We start from the raw sequence: 26134 nt of genomic DNA, 5'->3' as shown, positions 1-26134 counted from the left end.
ATGGTAAGGACAAGAAGAGTTTCTCTCTGGGGTGGGTTGTAGCTCTGAATGGAGTACTTGCCTAGCATGCTCCAGGCCCAGGGTTTGATCCACAGTATCAAAAACAAAAACAAAAACAAAAACCAGGAAGCCTGGCATGGTGGTGCTCACCTATAATCCTAGCACTCAGGAGGCTGAGGCAGGAAGATTGCCCCTAGTACAAAGTCACCCTGGGCTACATAGTGAGTTCAAGATCAGCCTGGACTACACTGTGAGAGCCTGTCAAAAACTAAAAACTAAAAACTGGAGGGCAAAAAAAACAACAGGAGGGGCAGACGCTTGTAATCCCAGCACTCGTGCGAGATGGAGGTAGGAGGATCACAGATTCAAGCCCAGCCTGGGGAATTTAATGACTCAGCGAGAACATGTCTCAAAATTTTTTTAAAAGGAGGGGGAGCAGCTGGTGATGTAGTTTAACGGGAAAGTTCTTCGGTTCAAGCTCTAGTATCTAAGAAAAAAGAGAAAGAGGATATTAAATCATGACCCTTTCATCTTTTTTTTTTTCGTACCGGGGACCAATCTCGGAGCCTTGCGCTTGCGAGGCAGGCGGCGGAACCACTGAGCTAAATCCCCCGCCCCAACCCCTCATCTTTTAATTTGGGCCTCCATTTCCCAGCGCGGTAAGGCCGATGCGTTGCCATGGGGAACCGGAAGGATGCCCTCAATTGGACGGAAGCAGGGCCGGAAGTATAATAACTGGAAGGCCCAGAGCCATGTCACCCTGGGCAAATCGCACCTACTTCCGGCAGTGTGAGTCAGAGGGGGAGGGACTTCCGGCTCGCTGCTGGTTGGGGGCGTTCATTTTGCTCTTGACGGTTGTCACGGCCCTTGGAACGAAGGGGTCGCTTCCTCGACGCCTCCTGGGACCCGCTGGGAAGGACAGTGAGGAGGACGCGTCAGCCTCCGAGCCTCTGAATGTGACCCTGCGGGGACCGTCCTCCACACACGACCCCTGGCCTGCAGCCCCGACGGTGGCGCTCCGGGCCTGAGCGCATTGCCTTGGCGAAGTCCAGAGCTCTGCATCCGCTCGCTGCCATCGCCCAACGGAGCTCGGCGCCCCATGGCAGCTGCGGCCAGGGGCCCGGGTCGGGTGAGCGGAGGGGGCTTCGCCCCTCGCCTCTGCTGCCTTACGTTGTTTCCCCGGCTAGAAGCTGGTGTCAGGCCCGGGGTCCGGAGTCCCCACCATGCCTTCCGCGCAGAACTTCCCACTTCCAGAGTTAGCGAAATGTGGGAGATGTTACAGGAAATAGGAACCAAGATGTGCACATGCTTGGAATGAGCTGAGCTGGGGTGTTCAAGTCCTACTATGTCTGAGGATCGTAGCGCAAGGGGTGGGGGAGCCAGGCCTGGAGTCTGACAGCGTGAAGAGCTGGCCTGCGGATGGCGGAGGGAGCCAGGAAGGCTTTTGGCACTGGAGGGAGGGAGCCGCAGATGTTCCTAGGCTCTGGCCGCAGAGGGGAGACCAGATGGTTGGGGAAAGGTTCAGGGCAAAGGAAAGGAGGCCCATAGGAGTCTTACCTCAGATAGACTACATGAGTGATGATGGCTTGCCAATCTCGTGACTGTGGACGAGGGAGAGGTTAATTTTTTTTGTACCGGGGATCAAACTCAAGACCTTGCACTTGCCAGGCAGGCAAAGTGCCACTGAGCTACATCCCCGGCCCAGAAATGGCTAAATTTTGATTTGTGTTTTCAATTAGGCCAGCAAGATTTTATGATGTGGAGGGTGAGAGAGAGAAAAAAAGTGACAACAGTATCTCCATCAGTTTTGGCCTCAGTCACTAGAAGGTGGAAGTGCATGTCCACTGAGATGGGGAGTCAGTAGGTAGAGCAGGTGTTCAGGGAAGGTCAGAAGGTGAATTTTTTTGCCATGTTGAATATCCGAGATACCCCCAGGGATTCTTGAGTGGAGGTGTCCAAAGGATAACTGGACACACAGGGAAGAGTTCTGCTCAGGGATTCAGCTTTAGGAAGGAGGATCTTTAGGTCACCACAGTGCATGCCTGGTGGTAGGGCAGCTGAGGATGGGATGGCTGGCCCAGGTATGGTGGTAGATGTCACAAAGTCAGATGAAGGGAGAAGCAACCTCAAGAAAATATGTGGGAGAGAGGAGGGTCCAGAAGGTGACTAATGTCCCTGGGATGTAGTCTGGGCAAACAGATGAGTAGAATGATGGTAGAGCCAAGAATAGTGTGTATTCACTTCTCCATAGGCTCACTATGGGGTTTTTGGGGTTGCCCTGTATGGGCTGTGGTGTTTTCAGACAGGCTGGCAGTGTAGCTCAGTGGCATACAGGGTCAGCTGGGAGAGTTTCAGGCCTAAGGTAGAAAGTGGTGGGGATGGGCTTTGAATACTCATACTGTCGAGGGGGATATCCTGTGGTGGTAGGAGACAGTGTGCAGAAAGGCACAGGAGCCTGGAGATCTGTATGGTTCTGAATGGCTACAGGTTGAAGGAAGGAACAGGGCCAAGTAGAGGAACCATGAGGTAAGGGCTGGGTACTACTGACTATCAATTGGGTCTTTTGGAGGTCTGAGGCAGGACGGGATTTTTTTTTTTCCTTCTCTTTTCTATTTTTTTTTTTTTTGGTGGTGGTGGGGGCTGGGGATTAAATCCAGGACCTCTGCACTGAATATCATTCCCAGTAACTTTTTTATTTTTTGAGTCAGTCTCACTGTCACTAGTTTCTCAGGCTGGGCTCGAACCTGTGGTCCTCCTGCCTCAGCCTCCCAGTATGCTTGCATTGTAGGTGTGCACCATAGTGCCCAGCTTGGGCAGCATCTTGATTGCTCTCACAAGCCAGCCAAGGTCTGGACATTTGCAGAGGCACTTGGGAAGGAGGGAAGATGCTGGTTTTGTGGGCCGTTTGGTTGGCAGTGGGCCTGGAGGAGGTCCAAGGAGGGATGTGCACATGCGTAAGTGTGAGACAGTGGGCCAGGGGGCCAGGGCTAAGGAAAAGGTGAGTCCTGGCCTGGTGTTTCTGGAAGGCAGAACCTGGGGACCCAGAGCTTATGTATCATCGACCTGTCTGTCTAAGGGGGACACACGGGAGACACACATGGGTACCGGGGCTTAGGGAAGAGAGTTATTACCCTCTGTGGAGGGTATACAGGAGTCATGAGCAAGAGACTGCTGCCAAAGAGGTAGGATGTGGGGCTGAGGCATGGATGGGCTTACCTGTATTTTTCCCCCATTTTTCTTCTGTCTGTTGGTCTGGTTCACTTCCCTGTTGCCATCATGCCAGGACCAGATGACCTTTGAGGATGTGGCTGTGCACTTCTCCCGTGAGGACTGGGGCCTCCTTGATGAGGCTCAGAGGCACCTGTACTATGAAGTAATGCTGGAGAACTTTGCCCTTGTGGCCTCACTTGGTAAGACCCTCATGTCTGTCCCAGCATCTCATTCTGGGCTCTGCCCTTACTGTGTTCTCCAAGAGCAACCCTGTTTCCCTACCAATGGAGCATGAGAGCTGCTTCCTCACCTGGGTCACCTGCCGCGTGTGCAGAGATGGCTGTGGGTATGACCTGCTCCTCTCCCTGCACACCCTTGACCCTGTATGAAGTCCTCCTGGGAAGGAGTCAGGGCTGGAGTCTTAGTCTGCCTCTTGAGTCTGTCCAGGTGGTGGCACCTCTGTGCCCCAAGTTCTACCTCCCTCTCATCAGACACTTTCAGGAGCCTGGCTATGACAGGCACTGGCATGGTTCCTGCTTGTGGGGACTACTGCTTGTTCCTCTGAGACACTTCTTAGAGGCTTACTTTGTAACACTGAGTTTCCTTCCTGTGCAAAGATGAGCTGAGTTCCCTTTGGTCTGTCGTGAGGGGCTGCACTGAGTGGGAGCAAGCACTCACCTGGCTTGTATTTCCCAGGACTTGCAGCTTCCAAATCTTATGTGGCTTTCCAGCTGGAGCAGGGTAAAGAGCCTTGGGTGCCCAATAGGGTGGATTTGTCTCCAGCCACAAGAGAATCCCAGTGGAAGCCTGGGCCTGGTGAGTGGGAGCTAGGGACAGGGGTGACATGGGGGTTAGCACTGTGCCAGGCACCTGATGTACCCTCTGGTGTTTACTTGCTGGGGCCAGTAGCCACACTTTACTCCCACCTTTCATTCCTCATTCTAAACAACTCCTGACCTTTTGGCATTTGTACTCTGACCTCAAGCCCTTGAATGGTGAATGACCCCACCACTCTTGACTTCCATGTCTTCCCCATTCCCCTCTGCTCCCTTTTCAGGGTGCCCCCTGCAATCCTACACCCAATGTATTTTAAGAGGTGCATATATCTTCATGTAGACTGTGAACACCAGATTCTCTGGTTGCACTGGACCTCCCTAGGTTTGTCACATTGCTCTGTGTCCCCTTTTCCTATCAGAGATCCCTGGGGTTGGCTTGTGTCAGATCCTGCTGAGATCTGAGGCATGAGTTAGAGTCCCTGCTTCCCCAAGCCTCACTCTTACCCCTGTGTGTGGAACCTGTTGAGGGTTCCTCCTGCTTTGGCATACTCAGCCCCAGTGCTATCCTGCTGGCTCTTTACCCAAATCATATCCTGCATATGTCAGATAAGCCCTTGTCAGGAGGTTGCCCCTCTCAACAGAGTCCGCATGTACGTCACTACATGAGTCTACCTGCACGTTGCTGGCTTGGAGCAGAGGAATCCTCTTCTGAACAAGGTGTTTCCACAGAAGCGTTCTGGTTTGGGATTCCTATGCCAGGTCCTTGTATTCAGAAGATCAGTACCTGTGACATGTGTGGCCCAGTCTTGAAAGACATTTTGCTTCCTGCTGAACATGAGAGAACATATTGTGGCCCCAAACCATACATTTGTGGGGCATGCGTCAGAGGCTTCTGGATCAGTGTGAGCCTTCAGAAGGACCACAGTTCTGAGAAAACCTCCCTATGCAGGGAGGGTAGGAAGCACACTCTGGAAGGCCATGATGTCCAATATCAGACACCCAGAAAGGGGAAGCAGTGCAAGATCCCTGAGAACAGGGTGGCCCTCCCACCTAGCTCCAGTCATGGGCCACAGCAGGGCATCCACACCATGCAGAAGCCCTTCAAATGTGGTGACTGTGGAAAAAGCTTCCAGAAGGCCTTTGCTCTCCTTGACCACCTGATAGCCCACCCTAAAGAGAGACCTTTGCAGTTCCCAGCAGGTGGAAATGCCCCCAAGGAGAACTCAATCCACATTAATCACCAACAATTTATCACTGATAAAACATCACATGTATGTAAGGAATGTGGGAAGGCCTTCAGCCATCTGTTTAAACTGAGATTGCATCAGAAGGTTCACACTGGAAAATCACATCACACTTGCAGCAAATGTGGGAAGGCCACCCGCAAACACTCACTTATCCAGCACCAGAGAGTTCACACTGGAGAAAGGCCTTATGAGTGTGGCCAGTGTGGGAAATCTTTCACTCACAGCTTCCATGTTGTTCGGCACCAGAAGGTTCACAATACAGAAAAGCCTTACGAGTGTGGCCAGTGCCGGCGAGTCTTTCGTTGTATCTCCAATTTTGTTGAGCACCAGAAAATCCACAGTGGAGTAAGGCCTTATGAATGCAATGAATGTGGGAAAGCCTTTATTAACAGCTCCCATCTTGTTCGTCACCAGAAGGTTCATAACACAGAAAGGCCTTTTGAGTGCAGTGAATGTGGAAAAGCCTTCTGGCAAACCTCAAAGCTCATTCTTCACCAAAGGAGTCATACTGGAGAAAGACCTTACAAATGCAACCAGTGTGGGAAAGCCTTCAGTTGCCTTTCCAATCTTGTTCCACACCAGTGAATTCATACTGGTGAGAAGCCTTATGAATGTTCACAATGTGGGAAAGCCTTTGGTCAAAGCTCTGCCCTCATTCAGCACCAGAAAGTTCACACTAGAGAAAGGCCTTATGAATGCAGTGAATGTGGTAAAGCCTTCAGCTACAGCTCTAACCTGGTTAAGCACCAGAAAGTTCACACTGGAAATAGGCCTTATGAATGCAGGCAGTGTGGGAAAGCCTTTGTTCAAAGCTCTGCCCTCATTCAGCACCAGAAAGTTCACACTAGAGAAAGGCCTTATGAATGCAGTGAATGTGGTAAAGCCTTCAGCTACAGCTCTAACCTGGTTAAGCACCGGAAAGTTCACACTGGAAATAGGCCTTATGAATGCAGGCAGTGTGGGAAAGCCTTCAGTGAAACCTTAATCCTTAGTCAGCACCAGAGAGTTCACACTGGGGAAAAGCCTTATGATTGCAACCATTGTGGAAAAGCTTTCCAATATAGCTCTGACCTTTCTAAGCACCAGAAAGGTCATACTGGAAAAAAGCCAAGTGCAGTGGACAAGGGGACACCTTTAGCCAACACTAGAGTCTTTCAGCATCAGAAAGGTCATGGTAGAAAAAGGCCTTAGGAGTATGGTCAGTGTGGGAAAGCACTAGCTGGGGCTTTCTTCTTGTTTTGTATAAAAGGACTCACTCTGTGGGAAATTTCTTTCTTGTTGTTGTTGTGATGCCTAGGATTAAACTCGGGTCCTTGTGTAGGTCAGGCAAGCACTCTACCACTGAGCTGCATCCCCAGCCTACATTAGAAAATTTCTGTGAGAAGCTCTGTGGGGAAGCCATCAGCCAAAAGTTGAAAATTGCATATGCTAACACCCTTTGTGGGGAGATTGCCTCTTGAGTGCCAGATATGTAGGGAGTAGGAGCTGTGTTATACTTTCTAACCCATCCAGGTCCTTTGTAAGATTATGTTACTGCCAGACACCATCTTACCTCTGCTAGCTGGCAGGCCTGCACAGCGTGTGCCAGCATTCTTGGGGGAGGCAGACTGTTCTTTAATTCCCTGGAGGAAGTGATGGGAGCCCTTTGCAGTCACCTCAGTTCTCACCTCTCCCCTATCCTCCTAGTGGTTTAGTCTTTGCCCTGACCTAGTTCACTCCAAAAGGGCCTGAACTGGAGTCCACTGAGGGTTTCTAGAGAAAATTTTGGGGGGCACCAGGGATCAAACTCAGGACCTTGAGCTTGTGAGGTAGGCATGGTGCCACTGAGCTAAATCCCCAGCCCTGGAGAAGATTTATATTCTTGACCCTTGTCAGGTTCCACATGACACTTAGAGTGGGTCTGTCCAGATTCTAGTCATCCACCCCTGGAACTACCTGCCTTCAGAGTCTGCTAATAAAGGCCTTCTTGTTGAAGCTCCCCCGTCCCCACACTACAGTTGAGCAGTGCACATGCTAGGTAAGTGATGTACCACTGAGCTATATCCCCAATTTTTGTTTTGATTTTAACACAGGTCTCAACAGAAAAAAAAAGAATCCCAGGACGGGGATTTAGCTCAGTGGTTCCGCCGCCTGCCTTGCAAGTGTAAGGACCTGAGTTCGATCCCCGGTACCAAAAAAAAAAAAAATCCTCATGGGTCTCACTAATTTGTCCAAGTTGATCTCAAACTTGTGATCCTCCTGCCTCATGCTTCCAAGTACCTGGGATCACAGGCTTGTGCCACTGTGTCTGGCTGGAGCCATCTGTTAATGGAGAGGCTCCACGTATTTTGTGTGGGGTGAGACAGGATGATGGATCTAACTGTGAAGAGGTGAAGGGCCTCCCTTATCCCGGAGGGGACAGTAGGAAGGGAATTAGCTCTCAGTACAGTAACCTAGTTTGCCTTTAGGTCTCGTTCAGTTCATGTGTCTGAACAAGGATGTTTGGTGTGGCAATCACCAGTTCCCAGGAATGTCCTCAACAGTGCTGAGGGCTTCTGTCTCCTGGGACTTGCCTGTGAATAAGGCCTCTGAAGTCCAGAATCTGTAGACAAGTGTCACTGGGTGTAAGATTTTATTTATTTATTTTTTAGACAGGATCTCACCATGTAGGCGGTCTTGAACTCACTATGTAGCCCAGGCTGGCCTCGAACTTGCAGCAATCCTTCTGCCTGAGCTTCTCAAGTACCAGGATTATAGGCACGTGCCACAATGCCCAGCAAAGATTTTTTTTTTGGTACCAGGGATCGAACTCAGGACCTTGCACTTGCAAGGCAGGTGCAGTGCCACTGAACTAAATCGCCGGCTTCCTGACAAAGATTTTTAATGGCCAAGTGTGGGTCCCTAAGAGGGGACAGAAACACTGGGTTTGAGGTCAGGGAATAAGGAAGACTAGTAAATGTAAGATATGCTGGTGGTGAGCCTGAGACAATCATACTAGCTCAAAATAGCTGGTTATATTCAATTCCATACCCAGTGATATCATATGGGCAGCTTTAAGTTGACCACAGTGGGGTAATTTATACCACAAAAATCAGTAAACAGCAAGTCTTTGAAAAACAAGACATGATTTGCAGGGTTTGTCAAATTTTCTCAGACAGTGACTTTGGCCACAGAAGAGATAGCTAAGCAGATCTAACATAGTCCCACACACCCTTATCTTGCAGTACCATAGTCCTAGGACAAGTGCAGAGGCAGGTTTAGAATGGGCAGTACGGCAGCATACTGGTCATTGGCAGAGCAGATTACCTAAAGACTTGGTGTATTTGTCAGTGTTCTGGGGCTACACCATGTCATGGCCATCCCTGCATGGGTGGGAATCCCAGTACTCACAGAAGGGAGGCCTCATGGCCCAAGCACGTGGCTTTTGTAGCTCAGCTAATAGCCATACAAGCACAGAATGGCCAAGGCCTTTGCCATCTGCTGTTTTTTTACTGTCACTGAGGTAGGGCTGTCCAAACCCATAAGGAACAAAGATGGTAGACTCACTCTACAGTTGCCCTATTGCTTGGTTTCCAAGAGGGTATTTAATGTCCTCTGACTCCATAATTTTTTTGTTTTGGTACCAAACTCAGGACCTTGGACTTGCAGGCAGGCATGGTGCCACTGAGCTAAATCCCTGGCCCTCACTTCATAAATGTTTGAAACCATTTTCTCCAAACTTCTACACAAAGCTGGCTCAGCAGAACATATGTCTATAAGGTCTGCACGTGTAGACATGTGGGCCAGGAGTTGTGACTATGAAGCGAGGCAGGCTGGAGGGAGCCCGGGGCTCTCCAGACAGGAAGTCCCCTTTGACTCACACCGATTACCTCACAGGTTGCAGAGTCAGTGGCACTCCGCAGCAGCTCCCACCAGAATGACTCCCCCCTCATACCCTAAAACAGGGAGACCACATGAGGAGCAGTCTCCAGGCAGGCTTGGGTCAGTGACCGTGTGGTAGGTTTATGTAAGTTCTCCCCAGGATCTTGAGGCTTTGGAGCAGAGCCTGATGTCAAGTCACCTTCTGGGTATAATAATTGTCTCCCACCAATGTGGAAGGACTGCTTGTAATGAGTTAAAGCCCTGTTGAGCTATGTGTGCCTCAAAGTGGGGCAGACATTTGTCATCAGAGCTCAGTCCCTTGTATCCTGCATGGTCACCCACAGGTAGGCATTTAAAGCAAACCAATCTCCTATTGGGAGAGTCCTTGACTTGAGGTTGGCCTTTGGTCTCCCCAACAGGGCTCTGTGCAAGGAAGGTGGGCTACTTTTTCTTTTTTGTTTTTTTTTGGTACTGGTGACTGAACTCAGGACCTTGTGCTTGCAAGCGCGGTGCCACTGAGCTAAATCCCCAGCCCTTTCCCTGCAGCTTTTGATACCATGACACGAACACACACAGTTCTGCCTTGATCAATACTCCTGCTCACTCCCCAGCCTAGAAAGGGGAATGGTGGTGAGAACCAAAGAAAGAAAGACAATGAGACTTGCATAATTTCAAAGCATACGGGGGGGGGGCGGAGGTCAGGGCCTCAGAGCAGGCAAAGACCAAGACTCCGAGCTGCCACTATTTAGGGGTGCACACAGTGACTGGAGGGAGCATAGGGTGACTTGGGGTGGTGCTGATCTCACGTCTGATCCTGTGCAGATGCAGACCTCATGCTGATGAGGGCGGAAAGGACAGCGTGCCCACCTCAGTAAGGGGTGAGCTGGGCTGACAAGGAGCTGTCCCGACAAGGAGCTGTCCCCTCCCCAGGTGAGGGCTTTCTCTTGTGTCACCACTGGGTCACCTTGCCATTGAGCACCACAGCCTCACAGACTACTGAGGCCTCAGCTGTGACCGGAGGGAAAACGGAGTTGTTTCTGCATTCCATAGCTGCTCTCAGGCAAGGCAACATTGGGCCTTAGGCAGTTATAGTCATTCTTTAATTACGAGATGATTTCCCCCCAAAATTTATGTAGAATGCGCCCAACCAGCCCGTCCTTGAAGCAGGTTTGTTTTGCATCCTGCTCATAATAAATGTAAATGCCTTGCCCTAGTGTACAGTGCCAGTATTAACCTAGCTTCTCAAACATACCAGCTCATTGCTGCCAGGACATCTATGCTACAGTTCTGTCCAGGAGAAACACTGTCCTGGAGTTCCCTCCATGGAGAGGTCTTCCTGAACAGTCCTCTCAGGTAACATCTCTCTCCATTTCCTTTCCCTCAAAGCTCTATCAGAATTCCATTATTTGGAATTATTCTGTTATCTTCCCTGTTTATGTGTTAAATCTCTGTATGCCCCATTACATGATGGTAACCTGTAGGTGCAGACCGCGCCTGTCACCTCACCTCATGGCTCTGTCTGCCACAGGCCCCATGTGGGGCCTGGCATCCAGTAGGATCTCAGGAAACACTTGCTAACCTGGCCTCTGCAGGAGCTGCGCTTGAGCCACCTTTGTACCCCACGGTCATTAGTGGTTTTTGTGGAAGTGGGAGGAGGAGGAGGAGGAGCATCACAGCAGGGTGATAGTGAGCTCCTTCCTTCCAGGAAAGACTCCCTCGTCAGATCGTACCCGTAGTGGATGCCTCTACGCTTAAGGAAGGAAGCTGAGTCTACTTATTTATTTAGCCAATGCCATTTTAACAGTGAGGGTGTATTGGAGACTGAACTAGTGATCTTCGTGCTTTTTTTTTGGCAGGGTCTCTATGCAGTTCAGACTGGCTTTGAGCTCACTATGTAGCCCAGGCTGGCGTCAAACTTGTGGTGATCCTCCTGCCTCAGCCTCCCCAGTGCTGGGATTACAGGCATGTGCCACCACACCTAGCTTGGAGACTGAACTAGTACAGCAGTAAACAAAATACACAGGAGACCTCTCCAGTCAGACTGACATTCTAGTACAGAGACAAATTCCTCACAAAGAATTGCCAGACATGGTAGTGCAGGCCTGTAATTCCAGCACTCTGGGAGGGTAAGGCAGGAGGATCACAACTTTGACCACAGCCTGGGTAACTTTAAAAAATTTTAAATGGGGTAGGGGGCCAGGCTGGGGATGTAGTTCAGTGCAAAGGCCCTGAGTTCAATCTGCAGTACTGAAAAAATAACCACACAAATATAAGTTGCTTTCAGCCATGATGAAATAACAAAGGTCAGATTTACCCTTCCACCTAAAGGAATAAAACAGCTAGACAAAGAATAAGAAACAGATTTTTAAACACTGGAGAGCCAAGAACCTAGACCTAGATTAACTAAAACAAAATTTAAAACTGAAGAACAAAGTTGAAGGACTTCCACCATCTGATTCCAATAATTTTTATAAAGCTACAAGAATCAATACATTGTAGCCCTGGTGTGGAGAGAGACGAAATGGGATGTGGGCATGGTGGCACATGCTATAATGGGAGCCCGAGACAGAACTGCAAGTTCAAGGCCAGCCTGGGGAACTTAGTGAGATCCAGTCTCACAATAAAGGTGCTGGTGATGTAGGTCAGTGGTAGAGTGCTTGCCTAGTATGTGGGCAGCCCTGGGTTCATATGTAATAATTTGTTTTTCAGCTAAGTGGTAAAGGCCATTTTACACAAAAATTATCCCAGACCAGTAAGCAGTCAGTAAATACTGATGCTATTTTATTAACATTATTAACTTATCACAGCTTTTTTTTTGGTATTTTGAGACAGTCTCACTGTATAGGTCCAGCTGCTTTTGAACTCACTATGTAGCCTCAGGCCTCAAACTTCCAGTGATCCTTCTGACTCAGCCTCCTGAGCACTGGGATTATCGGTGTGTGCCACCATGCCTGCCAATCATACGTAGTTTTCTTCTTGATCAGTATTTGTTTTTCTAGGCCATGACACATGGGTAAGTATGGCACAGGGTTACATATGCACAGAACACTGGAGAATAATGGTGTGGGCCAGTGGAGGGAACCTGTGGCATGTGTGACTCAACAGGCTGTTTGTGTCACTGAAGGCACCAAAAGGTCCGTCGTTGGTGTGGGCATCAGTTGAGTGTCTTGTGGCACAGGGCATCAGAGTGGCCTGAGCTGGAAACAGAGAAATCTGGAGGAAGAGACTAAAGCTTCGACGGCTTTCAGAGTTGGATTTCAGCAAAGGAAGTTGGGAACCAAAAGATAACACTCTTTGCATGCTCAGCGGCAGGACTGAGACTGCAGAGGGGCTGGCTCTTTCCACAGCTTCACGAGAGCCTAAAGCCTAAATGCTGCTGTGAATTCCCTTACTTTAAGACGATGGCATCTGCAATTTTGAGTATTTTACAGGTCCTGAGGGGAGCCTTGAAATCAAGTGTGATTTCACATCTGTATTTCCAGGCTAGGCCTGGTGGCACGTGCCTGTAATCCCAGCACTCACGAAGCTGAGGCAGGAGGATTATCAGGAGTTCAAGGTCAGCCTGGTCTACAAAATGAGTTCAAGGCCAAATTGAACTACATGGTGAGACCCTGTCTCAGAAGAAAAAAAATCTGTATTTCCCGCAGGGCCTTAATTAGAAAAAGGGCCTGAGGGGTGTAGACAGACCAGATTTTAAGAGCTATTAGTGATAGGGCTGAAAGCAATATGGGCTGGAGACAGGGGACAAAAACAGGGAGTGAGGTGCTTGTAATGCCTGTGACAAAATTTTTTAGTGACAAATTGGAAGATGGCTGGAACCTTGAGAGAACCAGGGACTGTCAGGCTGTCTCTGGCAAGAAGTGTGCAGGCAAAGGTGCTGAGCAGATTTCTCACAATGCAGACCGCATCATTGGACTTCTGGGCAGGCAAGTAAGTCTGTGTGGGCCGTCCTGGAACCACGTGGAAATCCCTCCCAGCAGGCTGCTCTCCACGGAGCACACGTGAAGACAACAGCATGTATGGGAGCAAGTGCTGGGCAGGGAAGGAATTCCAGGCTTTGGTCCAGCAGCAACTGTACTCAGAGAAAGGAAGGATGATGCTTGGAGGACAGACAAGCAGCACAGGAGCCAGAGGAAACCAGGAGCTTCAAAGAAAAGGAGGCATGGCTACCGTCCTGGATGCCAGGGCGAAAAAGGGCACAGCCCGTGCCAAGGGTCCTCCCTAGCCTTGCACTCACCAGGACTGGTCTTTCATGGTCTCTCCCTGATGGCTCCGCCCACCGAACCTCGGCCCTCCCGCAGAGGGGTGCGCGTTCTCCTGGCCCGGCCTTGGTCCCCAAGAGTCCCTGGGCGCTTTTCCCACTCGGAGGCACACGGAGGCCCCGAGTGCGACGTCGCCAGCCATCACCACTAACGGAGACGGAGAGTGGAAGGAGCCCAAGGTTTCACGCCCTGGGACGCGGCCTCATGGTTCTCAGCCCTGATGGGAGGCTGCAGTGTCTTGATCCTGATTTCTCCTGTCCCGAAATGGCCGGGCACCAGAATCCAGGCTGGCTGCTGTATAGGTGGCTCTCATTTCTGGAACTTTATGGGAAGAGTTCCGAAGGCTGTCACGACATATTGTGTGTAAATTATGTACCTGAAGGTGAGGAGATGGGAATGTTCAGGGACCTCCATCTCCATTAGTCTGGTGGAAACAGCAGTTACCTTGGAAGGGCAGGCTAAGGAGCTGACGGAGGTGGGAGCCACGGCAGGCTCTCAGGGAGGAGGAAGGAAGTGGTGCTCAAGCACGCCCGGGGGTAGGGGTGGGGGTGAGGTGGAGGCGGAAAGATCAGCTGCGCGACTGCTGCCCAGGTGTGGCTGGACAGAGGGCCGGCTGCCTATGGAGTGGAAGCCAGGATTGGCCTCTGCTCGTGCCTAAGTTGGGCTGACTAGGTTACGTGACGTGAATCATGAGATAAGGTTGACCCTAGGTTTTGGGGGGGTTTTGTTTTGTTTTTGAGACAGGATCTCACCATGTGGTTCCCCAGCCCACCAAGTGTGTTTTAACACAATAAGCTGGATAGTCAAAATTAACTAGCACAGGGCTGAGGATTTAGTTCAGTGGTTCCACCGCCTACCTTGCAAGTGCAAGGTGCCAAGTTCGATCCCCGGTACCAAAAAATAAAAATAAAAAAATAACCAGCACATCATCTGGATGTGGTGGCATGCACCTGTAATTCTAGCACTCAGGAGGCTGAGGCAGAGGATTTCAAGTTCAAGCCAGCCTGGGCTATATAGCAAGACTTTGACTCAAAAAAACAAAAACAAAAATAGATTAACAGACACAAGACCCCAGGGAGATATGCTATCATGTCTGGCTCCAAAATTTTAAAATCAAAAGGGCCCACAGTCAGGCAGCTGCTCTATTGATGTCATACCCCTTGTTTACCAAGCTCCTGCTTATATAGGGCTCTAAGTTATACAACAGAAAGGAAAAGCAATTCCAGAATCGTGGAAAGAGTTACGTGCTTGTGTGCACCCACTGCCTGCCTATCAGGAGCTCTGAGAATGTCAGCAAACACCTCCTCGCCATAGTGAAGGACATCTCTGCTGTGGGAATGTCTGTCACACAGCCTCAGCACTGCAGAGGGCCCTGCAGGACCGCTAAACTGTGGCCCACCAAGGCATCAGCTTGGCTAGGGCTCTGAGGAATGCTCCCCTCATAGCTGTTACTGCACAGGTGGGAACCCAAGATGGAAGACAGCTCATGGGCTTGAGCGTGGCTGGTATGAGGTGCGGGATTTCTAGAGTCACAGCATGGGCTTCATGATTACACTTCTGTTTGCCACCAAGCAAGTTTGTTGCTCTTTAGGGGTAGGGAAACAGCATGGTGGAGTTAATATGGATCTTCTTCTCCAAAAAGATCTCAATTTTTTAGTGGTGTTTGCTTTTCTATATGTTGAAAACCATTTCTAAAAACATTTCAATACAAACTCACTCTGCCAAAATTGCCAGTGTTGGTGACGTGTGCCTTTAATCCCAGCACTCTGGGAGGCTGAAGCTGGTGAATCCCAAACTTGAGACCAGCCTGGGCAACTTGGTAATTTGGTGAGACCCTGCCTCAAAATACAAAATAAAGATGGCCGGGAATGCAGCTCAGTGCAGAGGCCCTGGGTTCCGTCTCCAGGAGGGCAGTGGTGGTCGTGGCCATGGCGGATCTTCCCCTATGCTTTGGTTCAGTCTCTGGGTCATCTGTACTCACAGTGTGGGATGAATACGAACACAGACTCAGGGACACTCAGGCCTAGGGAGAGGGGTCTACTTCCTTTCCTCTGCTGCCCCCTCCTCCCTCCCCAGGTCAGCTGATGATGGGCCCCAGGTCTGGGCCCAACATGGGTCTTGCAGAGGAACTCTACACTTGACTGATGTCCCCAGGACCTGACAGTGTGCAGACCGTGCCTATTGACAGCAAGAGATATATTTCATCTCCGTCAAGTGTGCAGTAAGTGTTAACATGCACATGGACCTAGGACCAGGATAGTTACTGATTGAAGCTGGAATTCTGAAGAAAGGTGAGACTGAAGAAAGGCAACAGGTGTTAGTTTGCATTAGAGGCTGGGAAGACTTCTCACAAGGAAATCACCTAGGAGTGACCCCCGGTAGGAAGGAGCTGCATGAAGCCTGCAGCCCGTGTCGCGGGAGAGAAGCAGGACTTGGCCTAGCAACATGGGGCCCCATAGAAGTCCTGAGATGAGCTCACTTCACCATGGAGGCCAGGGCTGGGGCTGATTTCAGAAGGACACATGCTCAGCCTCTTCGCTGCTGGTGAGATAGGAGGTAGGGCATGGCAAAGCTGGCTGGGGAAATAAGCAGGACCTGTTAAATTACAAGATTCCAGGACAGTGCCAAATAATTTGCAGGACCCTTGTATGTAGAACTTCTTGCCAAAGATGTGGACAAGAGGCAGGAGGCCAGGAGGAACCCACTGTTGTGACTCAAGGCAGGGCACCTCTAGTCTCCTGGACCCAAGGTGTACTTTCACATTTGCTTCTTTTCTGCTTTCCTCTCTTGTTCAGCCCAAGTTCACTCTGCAGAGCCACTTTCTCCCTTACCCTGTCACCCCTCACTTTTCAAATAAACTTTTTTTTTTGGTACTGGGCATCAAACTCAGGACCTTGCACTTTCGAGGCAGGCTGCAGAACCACTGAGCTAAATCCCCGGCCCTCAAATAAACATTTGGCACTGTTTTTGGCTCGTCTTGTTCAATTCTTTGTTCGAGGCAAGAAGGACCTGGAACAAGTTTAACTGGTGAGCCATTTCTAAAGGAACTACCTGTTAACAGTGGGGTCCGGGGCTCATCAGTGAGTGCGATACACAAGACTGCTGGGCCCCAGGAGGCTCTATCCTGGATGCTCCTGGGAGACGGTGGGTGTGTCAGTGTGCAGGAGAGGTCTACAAGTCAGGCAGAACTTTCTTCAGAGCATTTGCACCCAACCCTAAACTGGGCATGATACACGCTTGTAATCCTAGCTATTCAGGAGGCTGAGGCAGGTGGATAACCTGGATAATTTAGCAAGACCCAGTTTCAAAACAGGCTACAGGTGTATCTCAGTGGCAGACTGCTTATGGCACAAGGTCCTGGGTTCAATTGCTAATACTTGGGGGGAAAAAAAAAGATTAGATAGGTAGATTACTCTACTTAGCTTCCACCAAAGTAAAGTCATTTACAGTATTAGTTGGTTCCAGAAAGACCACAGACCACTTCCAGGCACAAATGGACCTAGGGTTCCATGAGATCAAAAGGACTGTCTCCTGCTGCTTTAATGTGTTTTCTGTTGTTAAAATACGCTGGTTGGTTTCCCGCAAGCAGAAAGACCCGAGTTTGATTCCCCGGTACCAAAAAAAAAAAAAAAGCAAAATAAAGTAAAATACAGTGGTTGGGTGCTTTATAAAGAGTTGGGTTTTTTTGCTAGGGATTTAGCTCAGTGGTTCTGCCACTTGCCTTGCAAGTGCGAGGACCTGAGTTACCAAAAAAAAGAGTTGTTTTTCAGTATTGGAGATTGAACCCAGGGAACACTGAGCTATATCCCAGCCCTATTTTTTGAGATTGGGTTTCACCAAGTTGCCCAGGCTGGCCTTCAATTTGGGATTCTCCTGCCTCAAGTTCCTGAGTAGCTAGGATCACAGGCATAGGCCACTATGCTTGGCCCGAAGAGGTCTGTTCAGCTCACAGTTTGGAAGGCTGCAAGTCCCAGACAGGGCAGCCCCATCTGTCTGGGCTCCGGGCCCATATGCATGTCATGGTACGCAGGAGAAATCATATATGGTAAGGCAGGAAGTGATAGCATGGCCAGTTCTCACTCTTCCTGTTGCAACTCACTGTGAGAACCAGCTCACTACACAAGGCCCACATTAATCCCTTCGGAGAACAAGGCCACAATGACCTAACGCCCTCCCACTAGGCCCCACCTCAGTAACCCTACACACAAACCCTTGGGCGACAACCTACAACTGACTGTGGCCATCACTTAGCTGGCTCTTTGGTTTGGTTTACAGGATGTCCTCTCTTCACAGAGGAAAGATGAGGCTAGGCATGGTGGTGCATGCCTATAACCCCAGCACTCAGGAGGCTGGGGCAGGGGGGATTCTGTGTGTTTGAGGCCAGCCTGGACTACATAGTGAGAACTTGTCTCAAAAAAACCCAAAACCAAACAAATAAATGAGGAAAGATGGCCGCCAAATCTTATCTTTTGGGACAAGACAGCCCTCTGGTCACATTCTGGCAAGTCCTTTGGCTGATTCTTATTAGCATGCTTCATGTCACCCACCACCCCATGACTTCCCGGTGACTACTTACACCAGCCACAGGCACGGGCACTGAACACCTGACAAAGAAGGTGAGTGGAACCAGGTGCAGTGGTGCACAACAGTAACCCTAGCACAGCATCGACACTGCTGGGTCACAGAAGCCACATCCCACAAGGGCAGGGTTTTCTGGCTCAGTCCCAGCACCATGGTGAAGAGTCAGAGCCCAACACCAGACTGGCTGTGAGCACAGCGGCTCTCTGCCATCCTGCAGTCCCCACCAAGGCAGACAAGAGCCCAGGAACCCAGGAAAGTGACTCCCTCTACTGCCAGTAACAGAGCCTGGTTCAGATCCCCACCCCCTACACACACACACACACACACACACGCACGCACGCACGCACGGACACACACACACACACACACACACACACACACAGAGGAATCAGAACCCCAACTACAAAATGTGGCTTAAACAAGGCTTTTATTACCACATTTCCCAAGCAGCAGGAAGTAGCAACTGCCATGGCAGGACAACGACCACAAGCGGTGTTGAGTGTCCATGAAGATGTCAGGCAAGATCTCGAAGCTTCCAAGAGGATGGCTTGGCTCCTCTTGGCCAGCACAGTCCTGTCCATGCCTCCCAGGAACAGGGGGGCTGTCATGCGCTCCAACGTTCGCAATTCCTTCCTATGGGGGGCACGGGGCCGGTTTACCTGGACACAGAGGGCGACTGACATGCACAGCGGGGACCTGCCTAATGCTGCAGGTGGGCGGCTTGTCAGAGGCTGGCAGTGGTGTGACAGCAGCTTGGGCAGGCAGAGTGCAGCGTGGCCCAAAGCGTCCCGTGCAGGCAGCATGCGCGGAATCTCCCAGGTCTGTTGGAGTGCCGGGTGGTGTCTGGAGGTCAGAGGCCTCACTTCTCTCAGATGGCGCCTCACGAAGGCTGCTTCTCCCCACCTTTCCAGGACAAGCTTTCTCCTGGTGAGCCAGCTGCTAGTCGCTGACGGCTTCTCCGCCTGCGCTGGCCTTCGGAGGGCTCTGCCGTATGAATTTTCCGGTGCTGGTGCAGGGTAGAGCTGTGCTTGAAGGCTTTCCCACATTCAGTGCACGTGTAGGCCCGCTCCCCGGTGTGGAACTGCTGGTGCCGGTTGCGGTAGGAGCGGGTGGTGAAGGTTTTCCCACACAGGCTGCAACCGTACGGTCGCTCTCCAGTGTGGACCTTCCAGTGCTGGTACAGGCCCGAGCGGGTCACATAGGTTTTCCCACAATGCTCACACACAAAGGGCCTCTCTCCAGTGTGCACTCTCTGGTGAAGAACAAAGCTCTTGTTGTACTTGAAGAACTTTCCACACTCCCTGCACTCGTAGGGCCTTTCTCTAAGGTGGACCTTCCGATGCCGAATGAGGGTGGAGAGCACACTGAAGGCCTTGCCGCACCTGCTGCACTCATATGGCCGCTCTCCAGTGTGAGTCCTCTCATGCAGCGCCAAGGCATCTTTGCGGCTGAAGGTCTTCCCACATTCGCTGCACTGGAAAGGGCGAATGCCCATGTGGATCTTCTGGTGCTTCCTCAGTTTGGATGCATAGTTGAAGGCTTTCCCACACTCACCACACACATGGGCATCTTCTTCATGGAGGTCTTTCTGGTCATCAGGAAGGGCCGAGTTCTCGGTGGGGGCACTTCCGCCTACTGGGCATCGGGAATGTCTCTCTTCAGGGTGGGTTATCAGGTGGTTGAGAAGAGCAAACGCCTTCAGGAAGCTTTCTCTGCAGTTACTGCACTTAAAGGGCTTCTGTGTGGCATGGACACCCTGTGACTTTTGACTTGGGTTAGGGAGGGCTGGCCTGTGCTCAGGGCTCCCTCGTGCCTTCCCCTCACTGAGAGGGGCTTGAGGCTGGAGGCCTTTAGTGGCTGGGCTGTCACCCTGCTCTCCACACGAGCAGGGCTGTCCTCCCACATGGACTCCACAACTCTTCACTTGCTTGGGAGGAGCTTCTTCATCCTTCACTCTACACAAGCAACCTGAAAGCAAAGAAGTCAGTTTCTGGAGTTGGACTACAGGAAGGAAGTACGTGCATCCCCCGTGCAGGAAGGGCTCCATGGAATTGCAGGGTGGTCACACAGAAAGATCTGGATGAGGATGTGCTGAGCCAGCAAACGTGGGCTCTACCAAGCACAGAGTAGGAATGACTTAAACTCAGATGAGGACACAAAAGCAGAGCTAGGCGTGGTGGTGCACGCTTGTAATCCCAGCACTCTGGAAGGCTGAGGCAGGAACATTGCAAGTCGGAGCCCAGCCCGGGCAACTTGCCAAGATTGTCTCAAAATAAGAAAGAACTGGGATGCAGCTCAATGAGAAAGCTCTGGATATAATCCTCAGTACCCAACAAACAGATGGGGTGCAGTACAGGGAAGAGGGCTGGGGTCTCTGAGAGTCCTCTACAGAGGATTTTAGCAGGGACTCAGTAGCTCCTGTCAGCTGAGCACTGTGAAGAGGTTTAGTTCTAGCAAAATCTGACTGTAAAATAGTAGCTGGTGCTCAAGAACTGTTTAACCATCAGCTAGTGTTCAATACTATTTAAAGACAGGGCCGGGATTTAGCTCAGTGCTGCCTGCCTGGCAAGCACAAGGTCCCAGGTTCGATGCCCGGTACGAAAAAAAAAACAAAAAACAAAAACGGACTGTCTAAAGATATGTGCACATCTGACATTACACACAGAACGGTCACTAGTGAGTGCACAGCCTTGCCCAGGAACAGAGAAGGGGAACCTGAGGCACAGGCAGAGGTGGCCCTCCAGAGCCTGAGAGTCACGGAATAGAGATGGGAGGATGCAGCATAAAGAGGGAGGAGGTGGGAAGGAAGCACAGTGCCTGAGCACAACACCAAACCCAGTGTGCACAGGCACCCGGCCTCACGAGCCTCTCTGACACCCAGGTCCACACTCCACGCCCAGTGCTGGTGTAGGCCTGAGTGGGCCTCACGGGGTTTTCTCTCAATGCTCGCACACAAAGGGCCTCTCTCCACTGTGCACTCTGGTGAAGAACAAAGCTCTTGTACTTGAAGAACTTCCTGCACTCATCGGGCCTCTCTCCAAGGAGACCTCTGGCCTCTGCTGTGCCAACCATGTCACATCTACCCAATGACACACCAGGGCTCAACATCCCCATAAAGGTCAGTCAACATATGTGACGTGTGTGTCTGTGTGTGGTACTGGGGACTGAACTAGTGCCTTTTTTCTTTTCTTTTTCTTTCTTTTTTGAGGCAAGGTCTCTCTAAGTAGCTCAGGCTGGGCTTGAACTCACTATGTAGCCCAGGCTGGCTTTGAACTTCCAGATCCTCCTGCCTCAGCCTCCTGAGTTCTGAGATTACAGGCATGCGCCACCACACCCAGCGAACCTAGTGCCTTCAATACACTAGACATGTGCTCTACCACTGAGCTACATCCTAGCCTGTTTTAAGACATGGTCTCACTACATTGTCTGTGCTGGCCTTGAACCGGCCATCCTTTTGCAACAACATCCTGCAACAGCCTCCCGAGTAATGGGATTATAGGTGTGTACCACCATGCCTGTTTCTTTGTGAAAAAACGTTTTAGGGCCAGGGATTTAGCTCAGTGGTTCCGCCACCCTCCTTGCAAGCACAAGGTCCTGAGTTTGATCCCCAGTACCCAGCCCCCAGAAAGTTTTAATTTTAAAACAGGGTCTCAGCTAGGCATAGTGGTGCACAACTGTAATCCCAGAACTGTGGAAGATTGAGCAAAAGGATCCAAGTTTGAGTCCAGCTTGGGCAACTTAGTCCCTTAGACCTTACCTCAAAAATTGAAAAAAACCAACAAAACAATTGAGGTTCAATTCCCCAGCACCAGGGGGTAAAAAAAGGGTAAAATTTACACATATTTTTACCAAAAAAACCACCTCTCTTACAAAGCAAAATTGACATAACTGACCTAAGAAAGACAATTTAACAGTTGTTGTTGGAGACTTCAGTTTTCCATTTTCAATAATGGGTAAACCATGAAGAAGAAAATTAATAAGAACACAGCAGCTTGGTCAACAATAGAAAACAACTAGACTGACAACATCTATAGAACATGCCAACTACCCACAGTAGGTCCACAATCCTTCACATATTTGCACACGTGTGGAATGGTCCCAAGAAAATACTATTTGTTAGGACCTACAATCTTTAACAGACTTCAAAGGACTGAAATCATACAAAGTATATTCTTTGCCCACAAAAGAATTAAAACAGAAATAAACAGAAATTTGTGGAATTTAAACAAAACACTCCTAAATAACCAAGGTAAAAGAAAAAAGTCACACAAAGTTACAAAGCACTTCGAGATAAATGAAAATGAAAATACAACACACCAAAAGTTACAGTACAGAAAAAGCAACAGAGGGAATAGAATACAAAATACTCATATTTCTTCTTTTTGCAGTGCTGGGGATTGAACCCAGAGCCTCACACATGCTAAGCAAGTACTTTGCCACTGAGCTAAATCCTCAGCCCCAAATACCCGTATTTAAAAAGATCTTGCCAGTCTTATTGGCTCATGCCTGCCTGGGCTACACTGAGACCATGTCTCAAACCAAAAAAGAAAGGTGTGGTGGCACATGCCGAATCCCTGCACTCAGGCCTAAGGCAGGAAGACAAAGAGGGCTACAGAGCTAAATAGATTAATAAATACAAAAAAGATAAAAGATCTCAAAGCAATTAACTACACCCCAAAGAACAAGAAAAGTAACCAAACCCAAAGCTAGTAGAAGGAAGGGCATAATGATTACAGTAGAAATACATGAAATACAGATTAAAAAAATAAAATCACATAGGGAGGGGAGAGAGCTTGAGAGGGGGAATGAGATAAAATAAAATAAAATAAAATATATTAAAAAATAAATAAAATCAACAAAACAAAAATTTGGTCTTCAGAAAAGATCAACAAGGTGATAAACCTTTACCTAGATCAGTGGTGGTGAATCTACCTACGGCACCCGCCACAGTGGGCTGTTTGCATCATTGAAAGCTATCACTGACCTAGATGATATGAGAGAGGAAGGAAGGAGAGAGGGAGAGGTGTTAATCTACTACAAATGGGAATTCTTTCACCTGGCCAAACTTGAACCTAGAGTCACCACAAAAGCAGTGGCTGGGGAGTTTGCACAAGGTGCTCATTGGCATCCAAAGAATGAAGCACTAGAGCCTAGGGTGATTAGTCCAGTGTTTATAGTGCCTAAAGTATACCTCAGGAGGAGGCAAGAGAAAGAGATCTTTACCTAGATATGTCCACAGTGAGGAAGTCAGGATATGGAGGTTCTATCAGCATTCTGAACTTAGGCCAGTGGTGGTGAACCTATGGCAGATACTGCAGTGAGCTGTTTGGATCACTGACAGCTCTAAAAGGCTTGCCATCACTGACTCAGATTAAGGGGCAGGGCCAGTTTCCGTCAGTGTTTTGGCAACAACTTAAATACCTTTGTCAGTTCCTGGGAAGGTCAAGGTCTTGGCTTGGGCTGAAACCTGCTGGGAAAACCTGCGGCTGGCTGGGCTGGCTGGGCTGGCTGGGTGGGTGTCACAATGGTCAAGGCACTCTGTTCTTCTGTCAGGGAACAAACTACCAAAACTGACTGAAGAAGAATAAAAAATATAAATAAACTTCAACAATTTTTGTTGTGGTTGTTTAAAAAAAATCCCCCCTCAACACAAAAAAAGCCCAGGCCCACATGGTTTCAGTGGTGAATGCTAACAATACTGAAGTAGGAATACCAACACTTCACCAGGAACATTTCCCACCTGATCACTGAAATCAAAATTACTCTCACACTTAAAATTATCCTCATATGTTATAAGAAAACTATACTACTGATAGATTCCATGAATACAGATGTGAAAATTCTCAAAATTCTAGCAATCTAAATCCAGAAACATAAAAAGTGTTATAAGTCATGACAGAAGGAATTGATTCTATTAATACAAAGCTGAATATATGAAAATCAATTACTGTAATATACCAATTCATAAAAGAAAGGGCAAAAACCACATGATTATTTCAACAGATATAGGAAAAGTATTTGACAAAATCGATTGACCTTTCATGACAAATGTACTCAACTAAGTAGGAAAGGAAGCGAGCTTCCTCATATGAAATGGGCACCTGCAAAACACAAACAGCTAACATCATGCTTTTTGGGTTTTTTGGCACCCAGGATAGAGCTCAGGACCTTGTGCTTGCCAGGAAGGCACAGGACCACTGAGCTACATCCTGGCCCACATCATGCTTAACAGTGAAAAACTGAATGCTTTTCCCTTAAAGCTAAGATCAAAACAAGGATATCTACTCCAGCATTTCTATGTCAGTAAGGCAAAGGAAGAAGTAAAACTACCTCTAGTCAAGGATGACAGGATCCTATAAAAAGAACACACCACAGAATCCACTACACAACTATTAGAACTAAAAATTCAATAAGGTTTCAGGATATAAGATAAATACATAAAAACCAATGTATTTCTACAGCCAGCAAGAAATAATCCAAAAGAAAATTAAGAAAATAGCCAGGCATGGTGGCGCATGCCTGTAATCCTAACACTTGGGAGGCTGAGGCAGGAGGATCTCTGTGAGTTCGAGGCCAGCCTGGGCTACATAGTAAGACCCTGTCTCAAAAAACAAGAGATAACAGGGCCAGGGATTTAGCTCAGTGGTTCTGCCACTTGCTGCACAAGCACAAGGACCCGAGTTCAATCCCTGGTACAAAAAAAAAAAAAAGAAAAACCCAAGAGAAAACAAAAGGGCAATCTCAGCACTCAGGAGGCAGAGCAGGATTGTGGAGTGTGGAGAGTTCAAGGCCAGCCTGAACCACACAGTGAGACCCTGTCTCAAAAAAAGGGGGGTGCGGTGGGCTGGGGATGTAGCCCAGTGCAAAGGCCCTGTGTTTAATCCCCAGTACCACACATACACACACACACACACACACACACACACACACACACACATTAGACATTTTATTCACTTAAGTACTAGTGTTGAAAAAAAATTAAAAAGATACATAAATGGAAAGACATACCGTATTTGATCTAAAAGACCTAAGATGGCAATAGTGCCTGCCCCCAGTGGTCTATGGATTCAGTCATGGTTCAAGTCTGGTCCAGGGAGGGCCCTGTAAAATATCTTCTGGAGGAAGAAGGCAAAATCTAGAGCACACAGGAGTCATGTCCTAGCACTGTCACAGGACCAGGGAGGCAGAGCTGAATGGAATTTAGGGGCCAAACTGTGAAATTACTGACCCACAAATATTGCTCCATTAGGGAAAACAGGTGTTTGGGCTGCTGATTGGGTTGCTCTGAGAGAGGCTGCGGAGGCGCACAGCCGGGTCCCAGCACCCACAATACTTACCGCAGGGAACCAGAAGGAGCTTCGGTGTGGACAAAGCCTTCTCCAGGGAAAGAGGTAGAGGTGGTAAGCGAGGAGGACTTACCCAGCGAGCTAATGAGAGCAAAATTCTCCAGCATCACGTCACGGTACAGGCTCCTCTGGGCCACAGTGAGAAGACCCCACTCCTCCTGGGAGAAATGCAGGGCCACATCCTCGAATATCACCAAGCCCTGCAATGAGTTTAGCCGACATGAGGTCAACAGTGGGCAGAAAACAACCAGATATGGACAGACGGAGCATGCAGGCCCTCGACCTGTGTTTCAGGGCCCTGCAGTCACCCACTGAGTTTCTCTCCCTAAGGGTCCCACCGTCCTCCACCGCACACCCCTTCGTCCCTCCCTTTCCCCAGATCCCTTACCTCGCAGGGACAATGGGGCCCTTGGTGTCCCTGGTGTCTCTGGTGTTGCTATGGACACTGACTCCAGCCAGGCAACCCGGGCTGGGACAGACAGACGCCATCAACTGATGCGCTGGGCCCAGCAGGGTCCCGTCCTAGCTCCCGCCTGCCGGGTCCCTCCTTCGCCCGCGCCTGAGCGCCCTCCCCGCCGGACCCGGCGCACCGCGCTCACCTGCGCCGCGTCGGCCATGGGGCCTGCGCGCCGGGCGGGTCGCGCGATCCGGCCCAGCCACCGCCGATGGCGAAGGCCGGACCCCGCGCCTCCCCGAGCCTTGCGGCGCCGTTCTGAGCGCGCCCCCGAGTCTCGGGCAGATGGAATCCTCACGGCGCCCGCAGAGGCGCGGTGTCCCGGCCTCCTCCCGGCCGGGGCAACCTATGACGCAGTCCCTGGTACCCACCACCCACAGCTGACAGAAACCGCCCCCAGCGCCGGAAGTCCCGCAGA

General features: G+C 49.8%; 2 protein-coding genes across 6 annotated transcripts; one reads left to right on the top strand and one right to left on the bottom strand.

The window, feature by feature from the left end:
• The first annotated feature begins 811 nt into the window (after positions 1 to 811).
• Znf132 (zinc finger protein 132) lies at positions 812 to 20576 on the top strand. The gene is given in 3 exon segments (XM_087200822.1): positions 812 to 3410; positions 3907 to 4026; positions 4628 to 20576. Coding segments are annotated over 2 exon segments (1896 nt in total). The 5' UTR covers positions 812 to 3410; positions 3907 to 3927; the 3' UTR covers positions 6425 to 20576.
• Positions 18325 to 26134, bottom strand: Znf584 (zinc finger protein 584). Of its 5 annotated transcripts, XM_004866560.3 has the most exons (5): positions 25862 to 26134; positions 25651 to 25731; positions 25336 to 25462; positions 23338 to 23490; positions 18325 to 19884 (listed from the first exon to the last, which is right to left on the bottom strand). In XM_004866560.3, exons 3-5 carry the CDS (start codon positions 25367 to 25369, stop codon positions 18797 to 18799), a joined length of 1275 nt encoding a protein of 424 aa, XP_004866617.1. In that variant the 5' UTR covers positions 25370 to 25462; positions 25651 to 25731; positions 25862 to 26134; the 3' UTR covers positions 18325 to 18796. The 5 variants fall into 5 exon arrangements, with proteins under 5 accessions (XP_004866617.1, XP_004866616.1, XP_021101758.1 ...); XM_004866559.3 differs by lacking the exon at positions 25651 to 25731; XM_021246099.2 differs by lacking the exon at positions 23338 to 23490 and having other exon boundaries at positions 25862 to 26132.

The sequence above is a fragment of the Heterocephalus glaber genome, unplaced genomic scaffold (genome assembly GCF_053883595.1).
Source record: "Heterocephalus glaber isolate CG9 unplaced genomic scaffold, H.glaber_assembly_v1.0 deba00001745, whole genome shotgun sequence".
Taxonomy (NCBI): Eukaryota; Metazoa; Chordata; class Mammalia; order Rodentia; family Bathyergidae; genus Heterocephalus; species Heterocephalus glaber.
Note: the sequence above shows the minus strand (reverse complement) of the source record. Positions and strands in the feature narration are given on the sequence as shown.

Bases quoted from the DNA above. Each gene is read 5' to 3' on its own strand.
- Znf584 (XM_004866559.3), bottom strand. The intron at 23,491-25,335 runs GTAAGTCCTCCT...ATTCTTCTTCAG, and splicing joins TGCTCTCATTAGCTCGCTGG to TCAGTTTTGGTAGTTTGTTC. The intron at 19,885-23,337 runs GTATTTAAGTTG...CTTTGCTTTCAG, and splicing joins CTTCCCAGGAACTGACAAAG to GTTGCTTGTGTAGAGTGAAG.